Source organism: Mobula birostris, chromosome 12, assembly GCF_030028105.1.
Source record: "Mobula birostris isolate sMobBir1 chromosome 12, sMobBir1.hap1, whole genome shotgun sequence".
In the NCBI taxonomy this organism is placed as follows: Eukaryota; Metazoa; Chordata; class Chondrichthyes; order Myliobatiformes; family Myliobatidae; genus Mobula; species Mobula birostris.
In genome coordinates, this window is record NC_092381.1 from 91,550,092 (window position 1) to 91,563,080 (window position 12,989).

Consider the following 12,989-nt stretch of genomic DNA (forward strand, 5'->3'; position numbering starts at 1 on the left):
ACCTTAAAGAGTAACCGAAGTGGGCTCCTCTATTCCAGGAGCTTTCAACTATTCCACTTGAATCATTGTGCTTCAAGAATATCTTCAGGCATGCATATTGCTCTATGCAATCCAGTCTACCCTTTCCATTCCCCATCTCCTTGAAAGTCACATTCACTACTGGGTTGTTTTATCTCACCAAGTTGATAGTATGACATTAAATTTTTGATCTATAAAGGCCTTACCCTTCAAATCATGGGAGATTCTGCATATAAATGGATAAATTTATCAACTAGCATCAGGAAGAACAGATTGTTACAAAAAGCTCAAGAACGGAAACCTTCCCTAATCCTTGAGCTAACTAGTTTAAGTTAGGGTGATTCTTAAGTTATTAGGCACACTGGTTTCAGGAATATTGTTTTGACTATACTGCCAGCATCTCAAGAAGCAATAAAAATAAATCAAATTTTTAAGTAAATTTATTTTCAATGTGCATATATATCACCATATACAACCCCAAGATTCCTTTTCTTGCGAGTATACTCAATAAATCCAATAACGATAATAGAATCAATAAAAGAATGCATCAACAGGGTGGACAACTAGTGTGCAAAGGGCAAATTATGCAAATACAAAAGAAAAAATAGAAATATTAATAATAATAAATAAATAAACAATGAATATCGCAAACGTGAGATGAAGAGTCCTTGAAAGTGAGTCAATAGGTTATGGAAACAGTTCAGTGATGGAGTGAATAAAGTTGGGTGAACTTTACCCTTTGGTTCAAGAGCCTCACGATTGAATGATAATAACTGTTGCTGAACCTGTTGGTGTGAGTCTTGATGGCAGCAGTGATAAAAAAGCATGGCCCGGGTGGGGGGAGTCCCTGATGATGGATGTTGTTTTCCTGTGACAGCGTTTTCTGTTGAACTGCTGAATGGTGGGAAGGGCTGTACCTGTGATAGACTGGGCCGTACCCACTAATTCTTATACGATCTTCCATTGAAGGATATTGGTGTTTCCATACTTGGCAGTGATGCAGCCAGTCAATACCACACATCTATCGAAGCTTGTCAAAAGTTTAGATGACTTGCTCAATCTTCACAAACTCCTAAGGAAGCAAAGGCGCTGCCGTGCTTTATTCGTAATTGCACTTATGTGCTGGGCCCAGTTCAGGTCCTCTGAAATGATAACACTGAAGAATGTAAAGATACTGATCCTCTCCACCTCTGATCACCAATGAGGACTGGCTCAGGGACCTCTGCTTTCATCCTCCTGAAGTCAGTAATCATCTCCTTGGTCTTGCTGACATTGAGTGAGAGATTGCTGTTGTGGCGCCGCTCAGCCAGATTTCCAGTCTCCCTCCTAGATGCTGATTGATCACCACATTTGATTCGGCCAACAATGGTGTCAGCATACAAAGTCCTGTTGTATTTCAGGTTTACACTGCAGAATACTGTTCAAGGGGAATGTTGATAATAAAGGAATGCTAAACTGTTTGATGTACTTCCTATAAATGAAATTTTAAACTGCTACCTTTTCCAAACCTATTCTATCACTTTCAAATATATGGAGAGAGGAGCGGACTTAATGATACTAATGCTCCTATTTGACGTGACACAAAAACCCATGTCCTTTTCTTTAGTTTGGTTGATTAGTATTGTTTAGATTAGTTTTTATTTTGGGGTACTTTGTTTTTTTTTTCTTTTCTTTTTCTATGCTACTTCTGCATTTTTTTTCTTATATTATATTCGTATTCTGTAAGATTTTGGGAGGTTTAATATCCATGTGTTAACTGAGTTTATATTTATATATGCTAATTATTAACAATGAAATCCCAATAGCTTTGTATTAATACTATGTTATGTTTAACATTTTGATATTAATAAAAAGATTGGAAAAGAAAGAAATTTTACACTGCTTCTGTTATCGTCTTTTGCAGGAATGGTGAACTTCAGTGAAGTGGCAGGGTATCCGATGGTACAGCATTGGAAGCTGAAATCAACCCAATACCGTGTAAAGCTCAACCAACGCACACTTTCTACAGGTAAGCAGCATCACTGCTGGACCTCATTGTCACATATAGTAAATGGGTAACCTTCCATTCCTCCCGTGAGCTATGTCATTTTCCTTTTCCCAAAATTTGTATTGTCAGGATCTTATCATGAGATGATGTAAAGTTGAATATGCCACACTGATAAAGGTGCCATTTTGAAACTAGGATATGAAATTGAAGCCTGATTTAACCTGTGAAAGATGCAGTGGCATTTTCTCGAAGCAGTAGGGAAGTCTTCTGAGAGCTGAGCCAAGACCTAATCTTTCAACCAGCATCACTTGAGATAGATCACCTGGTTCCTCACTGAGGGTTTTTCGACTTGCTGTGAGCAAACTGGATGGCCTTATTAATATTGATTACATATTGTATGTATGTCTTTGGTGTGATGCACTTTTATTCATGAGAAGCATTATGTCCATTTAATTATTTCTTTCTGTATGTGTTGCATGAGTTTTTATGTACTGTGTCTTCTTCTGTATGTTAACTCTGTCAATGAGAGAAAAATCAATTCAGAAACTGAATAAAATGTTTATAAAGTAACCTTTAAAGTTAATTTCTTACAAAGCCTGAACACATAGTTCAGAGGAATGGAATTTTATTTCAGACTATAAGGGAAGTAATTTTAGTCATTTAGTTACACATCAAGTCTTTAGATCAAATGGAAGTTGAAAGTACAAAGGAGGCTTTACACAAGAAAAATGTATAAAAGGTATCTGGGTTAGTGGTTTTTAAGCTTGTCTGTGGTTATAAAAGGCATAGTTCGTTGAGCCAAGTCCAGCAGTACAGTAAGCAATTAAAAGTGTAGTCTTCTCCTACACCATGATTCCATCTGTTCCAAATACTTCATTTCACTCTGTTTCAGCAATTCATTTGATCCATCTTACTAAGTACATAATGAGATGTAAAAAGCACCCGCAGTTACTATAAGCTTGGGAGAAATAACGCTTTGTGCTGGGACACTGCACTGGAAAAGACACGGATATTTCTGACTGGAAAGGGAGCTGTGAATATCACAGTGTCTCACTGGTTGTGAATATAAAGTGAAAGAAGGAAGCACCAAATCATTTAAATTCAGTTTTATTAAGTCATTTACAAGCACAGTAAACCTGCGTTATTTTCCATGCAAAAAGATAAAATGTAATTTCCCCTTGTGAGTCTTCAGACCAAAAGCATGACTTTCTCAGGACTGCACCCACATTAGTTCTGCTGTAAAGACACCACCTTACATAACATTGAAAAAAATCTGCAAATAAATCATTAAGTATCCAGGTGCTCAATGTTTTATCCTTGCTTAGCCGATTGATCTGGTCAAGAGAATTGATTAAACTTCTTGAATTGCTCATGGAATCCTGAGCAAAGGAAAAGAGAGATCACCCAGAAATCCCCTTTCCTCTCTCAAACCAGTGAAGTCTTTTTGAAAATGTATTTGTACTCTCACGCCTCGGGTGCTCCTGAGGGTAGGAGACACCGGGTTAGGATTATTTTGGATCATGCTTCTCCCACAGAAAGTTTCAGTCTGCAGTTACTTATCCTTTTGGTTCAAACATGAAAAGATTCAGTTAGGTGAAGTGCTGGAGGGAATTTTAAGGCACAGTGGTACCTCTGCAGGGCCTGCAACTTCCAGAGGAAAGTGGGAAGGAATAAAGAGAATTCTCGTCACGTTGGTTCACTATTGGAGAAATAGAACACTGGAACAGTCCATTCAGCCTGCTAGGTAAATTCTAGCCATCAGACGGCCATTTTTACACTAATCCTACCCTAACCTATTTTATTGTCCGTACATTCCCAACAACTCTCTCCTAGATTCTATCACTGTTCTACACTTTGAGGGTAATCAACAGTGACTGATTAATCTACTAAGCTATTTACCTTTGGGATATGTGACAAAACTAGGTCACCCAAGGGAAACCTGCATGGTCACAAGGAGACATGCAAACTCCACATGATGCTGAGATACATCATCAGTGATGTAACTTGGGGTTATTGGGTGTTTTGGGTCTTTTGACATCAAATACCCTCGCCCGGGTGATCCAGCCAGGGTTGATCAGGCCATGGCTTGTGTCTCAACAGCATTGGTCCACGGATCACATCTCTTGATCTGTAGCCGCCTGGAGGCTCACTCAGCGGCCTATGCGACATCCTGATGGCTCTTTTCTTTACAACCCCAATAATGATTAGGAGAGAGTAGGTTCTGCACAGTGAGCAGCCAGCAAAAATGTCTACACCCCACCTCTACAAACTCACATCCTGCCCTCCAGCCCTGTCTCTTGCAGTGCTCTACCAGCTCCTGGTATTTGGCTTTCTTATGTTCAAACACCTCCTGAATCTTAGCAAGGAATTGTCAGTTCTACCATGACCACCTGCTTTGAGGTTTCTGACAGAAGGACCATGTCAGACCTCAGGGATGATGATGCAATGAAGACAAGGTACTTTAATTGCTTACCAAGATCGACTTTCAGTTGCCAGTCAGATGCCATGATGAGGCTGCCTGTTTGATGACCCAGACTGAGACTGATGTTGGACTCCAGCTTTGACAAGGCTATGGGCTTTCTGGGTTGGTACACTGGCAGCACCTGAAGTCAGGATTAAACTTGGGTCAGTGGAGCTATGAGGCAACAGCTCTCCTGTGTCACAATATGGTCTGCAAGTATGAGACCGGATGGACTCAGAGGAGGCATCAAGACCAGGAAACACAAACAGTGAGTGTGACTTAAACTGAGACACATGGAAAAGGTAACTGGGAAACAAAGAAGTCTTTATTTACAGAGGAGAGAAAAAGCATCCAGGAGAACCCAAGAGTACTTTACGCTTTTGACACAATGTTTTATTATTCTTCAACAGAAAGGTAACAATAACCAATTACCGATAGTTTCAAATGCTGTAATTTAATATCTGGCGTATATTCAGGTAAATTTACAGAATTGCATGTTTGCAACGGTAGCACATCCCAACTAACGGAACCTCTTTGAATTTTCAATACTGGTGTTCCAAAAGACAGACACACCAAATATACCCCTTTTGTTACAGTACTGAAGGCATCGATACATCATTCACAATGTGCGAATGGTAGGAACATACATCTATTGTCTTCCGCTGTGCCGTTTCAATGGGACAGAATCAGAATAATTGGTTTCATTGGAAGTTAGGCTGTGTACAAGTTTTATTTCCTGAAGACTGGTTCTCACTTTTGTTAACCCTTACATACTGTTCGGGTCAATTTTGACCTTTTTTGACCTTTGACCACAGTGATAACTCCCTAAATGCCGTTTTTTCCTGCCAAATTGTTATGACTTTTCCTAAAGTGACCCAAAATAAGCAAAAATGAAAACAATTTAAAAAATTAAACTTTTGTACAGGTGCTACGATTTTTGCAACACTGAAGCTGTTCCGGGTCAAAGTTTACCCATACTGATTGCAAGCCAGGGAAATATGAGATAAAGATATGGGCAGCCTGTGATGCGCGTTCCAGTTATGCTTGGAATATGCAAGTGTATACTGGGAAGCCAGCTGTGGGAGGCCCGGAGAGAAAGCAAGGTATGTGCGTCATGTTGGACATGACAGAAGGGCTGAAAGGACACGGCGTGACCTGTGACAACTTCTTCACATCTCATGAGCTTGGTCAGGCACTCCTGAAGAAGAAAATCACAATGGTGGGTACTGTCTCCTGAAGAAGAAAATCACAATGGTGGGTACTGTGAGGCAGAACAAGCTGGAGCTGCCACCTCCTCTGACTGAAAGAAGGGGGAGAGACGTCTTGTCTTCTAAGTTTGTGTTCACCCATGACACCACAGTTATGTTGTATATGGCAAAGAAGAACAAGAATGAGATCCTCATGAGCACTCTACATAAGGCTGCAGAGGTACGTGATCAGGGGGACAGAAAACCAGCCAGCATCCTGGACTACAATGCCAACAAAGGGGGGGGTTGACAACCTTGACAAAGTTACAGGCACATACAGCTGCAAGAGGAGAACAGCCCGCTGGCCTCTCGCTATACTTGGTAACATCATTGACATTTCCACTTACAATGCCTTTGTCATCCGGAGTGACCTGAGCCCTACCTGGAGGGCAAGCAAGAGAAACTGGAGGAGGTCCTTTTTGGAGGAGCTTAGAAAGGCCCTTGTGGCTCCTTCTATGCAAACGCAAGAACACCTTCCCCGCGCAGCATTCTCAGCAGCAGTGGGAAGGGCAGTGCAGCAATCTGAACCTGGTCCTGCTCAACAAGAAGGAAATGCAACTTCTGCCCTGCGAAGAATGACTGCAAAACATCGGCTACTTGCAGCAAATGTGGTAGATTCATATGCAAGGGCCACACACGCAAGGTTTCCCACTACGGCTTTGAATGCAAGGACTAGTTTGCAAATAGCAACTACTTTTTTGTTTAGTTTGTTGGTTAAATGTTATTTAATGTTGAATTAATAGTTAATGGTTATAATTAGATAGTAGGTAGTAGGATTTTTTTTATGATATAGCAGTGAGGACAGTGTTTGCTGGTTGTAATGGTTATATAATAAACCCCACAGTTCCTGAATGTTCTTGCCATTTTCAGTTTCAATAAAATATATTTAATTCTTTATGGCTGTTATGTTTTCATGTCTTAGGTAAAATAGGACATTATATAGTGTGACAGTGTATGTTTTTTCTCCAATGGCGAGTGGTGTAAAACCTAAAAAATACACTGTCCCTCATCTCTGATACATTAATTAAGGATTAATCACACTTTTATTAATGTCAGATAGGCTATTTTGACATTGTAAATAGATCAGTGGCTCAAAATTTGGTATAGACCCTTGTTATAGGGGGATTCTTGGGCCAGGGTCAAAATTGATCCTGACCATAGTGGGAAGGTATAAAATCTGAACAGTATGTAAGGGTCAAAATGAGAACCAGTCTTTTGGGGCCCCTTATCTAAGGAAGGATATGCTGATATTGGAGAGGGTTCAAATACGTTTTACAAAAATAATTCTGGGATTGATAGGCTTATCTTATGAGGAGGAGAATTAAGGTTTATGGGGAAAAGGCAGATGGGTGGGGATGAGTCCATGGTCAGATCAGCTATTGAATGGCGGAGCAGGCTCGACGGACTAGATGGCCTACTCCTGCTCCTTATGTTGTACTATTTCTTATGTTCTTATCATTAATGGATCTTGACCTGTACTCACTGGAATTTAGAAGAATGAGTGCGGGGGCGGGGGGGGGGGGTCCCATTGAAACCTATTGAATGTTGAAATGCCTCCATAGTGTGGATGTGGAGAGGATGTTTCCTATGGTGGGGGAGTGTAAAACCAGAAGGTACAGCCTCAGAATAGAGATATGTCCATTTAAAACAGAGATGAGGAGGAATTTCTTTAGCCAGAGAGTGGTGAGTCTGTGGAATTCATTGCCACAGATGGCTGTGAAGGCCAAGTCATTGGGTATAGTTAAGGTCGAGGTTGATTGATCCTTGATTAGTCAGGGCATGAAGGGATACAGGGAGAAGGCAGGAGATTGGAGTTGAGAGGGGAAATGGATCAGCCATAATGAAATGATGGAGCAGACTCGGTGGGCCAAATGGCCTAATTCTGCTCTTATATCTTCTGATCTTAATTCATAATTATGCTACCCATAATTTCATAACCCAGAATGATCTCTAACAGTGAGACCACAACCATTTTCACCTTTAAAGTTTCCTTCACACAAAGGAAGCAGGAATGATGTTGGAGCCAGCAGTGACATGGCAGAACACTGCTGGGCATCCAATGGAATACTCTCGAATTATAAAGAGAGCGCAGGAAGAGGTGTGAGCTGAACACTTATTTTCTGATGTGCTCCAATATTGTTCGCAGTGTTTTTGTATGACTTCCTGACCATTAACATAAAAACATAGAAAATATGTTCAGGAGCAGGCCATTCGGCCCTTTGAGCCCACACTGCCATTCAGTATGATCATGGCTGATCATCCAACTCAGAACCATATACCTGCCTTCTCTCCATACCCACGATCCCTTTAGTCACAAGGGCCATATCTAACCCCCTCTTAAATAGAGCCAATGAACTGGCCTCAACTGTTTCCTATGGCAGAGAATTCCACAGATTCACCACGCTCTGTATGAAGTTTTTCCTCATCTCAGTCCTAAAAGGCTTCCCCTTTATCCTCAAACTGTAACCCCTCATTCTGGACTTCCCCAACATCGGGAACAATCTTTCTGCATCTAGCCTGTCCAATCCCTTTAGAATGTTATACGTTTCAATCGATCCCCCCTCAATCTTCTAAATTCCAGGGAGTATAAGCCTAGTCGATCGAGTGTTTCGTCATATGAAAGTCCTACCATCCCAGGAATCAATCTGGTGAACCTTCTTTGTACTCCCTCTATGGCAAGAATGTCTTTCCTCAGATTAGGGGACCAAAACTGCACACAATATCCAGACAACAGGAATTCTGCAGGTGCTGGAAATTCAAGCAACACACATAAAAGTTGCTGGTGAATGCAGCAGGCCAGGCAGCATCTCTAGGAGGAGGTGCAGTCGACGTTTCAGGCCAAGACCTTTCATCAGGACAATATCCATGTGTGGTCTCACCAAGGCCTTGTACAACTGCAGTAGTACCTCCCTGCTCCTGTACTCGAATCCTCTTGCTATGAATGCCAGCATACCATTTGCCTTTTTCACCACCTGCTGTACCTGCATGCCCACTTTCAATGACTTGTGTACAATGACACCCAGGTCTTGTTGCACCTCCCCTTTTCCTAATCGGCCACCATTCAAATAATAATCTGTTTTCCTGTTCTTGCCACCAAAGTAGATAACCTCACACTTATCCACATTAAATTGCATCTGCCATGAATTTGCCCACTCACCTAACCTACCCAAATCACCCTGCATCCTCTTAGCATCCTCCTCACAGCTAACACTGCCGCCCAGCTTCGTGTCATCCACAAACTTGGAGATGCTGCATTTAATTCCCTCGTCTAAGTCATTAATATATATTGTAAACAACTGGGGTCCCAGCACTGAGCTTTGCGGTACCCCACTAGTCACTGCCTACCATTCTGAAAAGGTCCCGTTTATTCCCACTCTTTGCTTCCTGTCTGCTAACCAATTCTCTATCCACATCAATACCATGCCCCCAATACCATGTGCTTTAAGTTTGCACACTAATCTCCTGTGTGGGACCTTGTCAAAAGCCTTTTGAAAATCCAAATACTGTATACCACATCCACTGGTTCTCTCCTATCCACTCTATAGTTACATCCTCAAAAAATTCTATGAGATTTGTCAGACATGATTTTCTTTTCACAAATCCATGCTGACTTTGTCCGATGATTTCACTGCTTTCCAAATGTGCTGTTATCACATTTTTGATAACTGACTCTAGCATTTTCCCCACCATCCATTTCAGGCTTACCGGTCTATAATTCCCCGGTTTCTCTCTCCCTCCTTTTTTAAAGAGCAGGGTTACATTAGCCACCCTCCAATCCTCAGGAACTAATCCAGAATCTGAAGAGTTTCAAAAAATTAAATCCCATGTGATTATGTATGGCTTGACTGCAACCTGAGTACTGGTGTTGCCAAGCTGATCTGCATATTGGCATGACTTAAACTGGATTAAGCTCAATTTGAGAGAATACAGGAAGTTTTATGATTCTTAGAAAATAAGGTTAAAATTTATTTGAGAGGCAAAGGAAGCTAGGGCTTACAAGTATACTAAAATGGTGAAATGTATCACCAAATGAAAAAAAGCATAACATATGATAACTAAGTGCATAGTTTCATCTCCGTAGCAACAGGTGTGAGACACAGAGGTTTTGCCAAATCGTATGAAGCCCTAGAGCTTAGAAAGTCAACAGTGTGTCCTGCATGGTGTGATCTTTAAAAAAAAATGATGCAGAGCAATAGAAACGTGCAGAATAAAAATATTCAGAAGGATAATACCAGAAAGAAGTGATTATAATTCTTGGAAATAAAAACAAAAAGCAAGGCCAGGGAGTGAACTAATGGAGCTCTTAAAACATTGAAAAGATAAACACAGTGAGAATGTTATGTTGGGTGGAAACTACAATTAGGGCCCCTATATAGAATTTAGTCACTAATTAATCTAGTACCTACTTTAGGAAAAGCTTCTATACCTGAAGGACATTTAGACTGAGGATAATGGGACCACATGGAGTAATCAGGCAAATAACACACATACGCACACAAAATGCTGGAGGAACTCAGCAGGTCAAGGCAGCATCAATGGAATTGAATAAACAGTTGACGTTTTGGGCCATGACCTTTCTTTGGGACAGACAGATAACACAGATACACTTAAGGAAAAGTTAGATAATGAAAAAGATGTGGTGTAGTGGAGAAGGATTGGTGAGGGTATTGAGGGGAGGGAATCATAGAAACATAGAAACATAGAAAATAGGTGCAGGAGTAGGCCATTCGGCCCTTTGAGCCTGCACCGCCATTCATTATGATCATGGCTGATCATCCAACTCAGAACCCCGCCCCAGCCTTCCCTCCATACCCCCTGACCCCCGTAGCCACAAGGGCCATATCTAACTCCCTCTTAAATATAGCCAATGAACTGGCCTCAACTGTTTCCTGTGGCAGAGAATTCCACAGATTCACCACTCTCTGTGTGAAGAAGTTTTTCCTAATCTCGGTCCTAAAAGGCTTCCCCTCTATCCTCAAACTGTGGCCCCTCGTTCTGGACTTCCCCAACATCAGGAATAATCTTCCTGCATCTAGCCTGTCCAATCCCTTTAGGATCTTATACGTTTCAATCAGATCCCCCCTCAATCTTCTAAATTCCAACGAGTACAAGCCCAGTTCATCCAGTCTTTCTTCATATGAAAGTCCTGCCATCCCAGGAATCAATCTGGTGAACGTTCTTTGTACTCCCTCTATGGCAAGGATGTCTTTCCTCAGATTAGGGGACCAAAACTGCACACAATACTCCAGGTGTGGTCTCACCAAGGCCTTGTACAACTGCAGTAGTACCTCCCTGCTCCTGTACTCGAATCCTCTCGCTATAAATGCCAGCATACCATTCGCCTTTTTCACCGCCTGCTGTACCTGCATGCCCACTTTCAATGACTGGTGTATAATGACACCCAGGTCTCGTTGCACCTCCCCTTTTCCTAATCGGCCACCATTCAGATAATAATCTGTTTTCCTATTTTTGCCACCAAAGTGGATAACTTCACATTTATCCACATTAAATTGCATCTGCCATGAACTTGCCCACTCACCCAACCTATCCAAGTCACCCTGCATCCTATGCTATGACATAGATTTGTGTGCCTGAACATTGTTATTGCGTGAGAAATGAGAACCACAGATCAGAAATATCAACTCTCACACAACGTTTCACATTAATTTCCAGAAAACATAAGTTAGCAATGTTGGGTAAGAGGTTAGCCAAAGCTCTCCAAACACCTGACTTCTACATCCATCCAAGAGTGAAGATGAAGGCTCACTTTGGCCACCACCTCAGACACCCTCACCATTGCAGGGGAATAACAGTCTTAATTTTGTGCTAACTTACTGTAGTTGGGCTAGTGTACACTCTACAGAATACCATTCCAATTGCCCACCTTCCTCAACTGTTGTGGAAAAGTGTTTATATTTTTTAAATCAAATCAAGTTTAATAATCATTCAAACCATATATAGATACAATGGAATGAGTCAGTGTTCTTCTGGGGCCAAGGTGCAAAACTTTCAAAATAGTAACATAATTCAAAATATTGAGCAAAGAAACATTCATTCAAAACACATATATAGTCCAAGACCCTGAGCAACAAACCTCTGCAATTGATGGTAAAGTCTCCCAGCAGTGTACAGATGCATGCAATCCAGCCTGGCATTCCACTGCTCGAACGTGGGAGGACAGCATTGAAGGGATAGGACAAGCCCCAGCCGAGCTCAACCACACTGTAGTACTCTCACCTGGTCTACAGCAGCATGCAAGCCCGTGGTTTGCGGCCTAGTTCCCGCTACAACTGAGGCTACACAGCTCCCATGTCGACTGTCCCTCCTTCAGACAAGGTTAACAGCTCTATGACAGCTTACATTATCACTGTCCAACAGAATCTTGCGATCACAAGTGAAATCTCCCACGGTTATACTATACTATCTCTGATGCTTCCGAGTAGCAGCAGCAACACGGTCTGCAGCCAGATCTGCTCCTCCAGACCCAAACTGATCCCTCCGACATCGCAGCAAGCTCCTCTGATATCCCATGGGCTCCTTCGATATCCCGACCAATGTTCCTTTTCCCTGTTTAAATAAAACTAAATGGCAAAATATCTATACCTAGGCATCAGTTTGCAGCAAGACATCTTGTTGCAACTTTATTCAGCAAACCATCATTGATTGTGTAAGAAGTAGATGTACAGCAATGAGGTGACAAATATCAGTAACCTACAAATTGAAAATATTCAAGTAACTGTGCAGTTGGAATCCTAAGGCCTGTAACTCAACAAGTTAATGATTTTTTTCTACCGGGGCAAGATCATCCTTAGGACGTCTGATAGAGTTGGGAGGTACACTCACAATGCGCTGGAGGAACTCAGCAGGTCAGTCAGCATCAGTAGAAAAGATTAGTCCACGTTTTGGGCCGAAACCCTTCGTCAGGACTGAAGGAAGAACTTTGGGGAGGGTTTGAAGAATGCTGGTAGTTGAAAAAAACAGTAATTTTTAAGACAAAGGGGTGGGGGAGGGGAGGCAGGAGAACAATAGTAGAAGGAGGCGGAACTATGAGGGAGGTGATACGAAATAGGGATAGAGGAAGGGAGGGGGAGGGAATTACCGGAAGTTGGAGAATTCTATGTTCATGCCAAGGGACTGGAGACTACCTAGACGGTATATGAGGTGTTGCTCCTCCAACCTGAGTTTAGCCTCATCATGGCAGTAGAGGAGGCCATGAATGGACATATCTGAATGGGAATGGGAAGCAGAGTTGAAGTGGGTGGCTACCGGGAGATCC

The 12,989-nt window shown here is 41.8% G+C and overlaps 1 protein-coding gene across 1 annotated transcript in view; it reads left to right on the forward strand.

Annotated features, from left to right (window-relative positions):
* The window catches only part of astn1 (astrotactin 1), a 2,762,425-nt gene that overhangs the window by 2,279,161 nt on the left and 470,275 nt on the right, over window positions 1-12,989 (forward strand). The window contains exon 16 of the mRNA XM_072274559.1: window positions 1,922-2,026. Within this exon, the coding sequence (XP_072130660.1) occupies window positions 1,922-2,026 (105 nt within the window). The remainder of the gene's footprint in view (window positions 1-1,921; window positions 2,027-12,989) is intronic.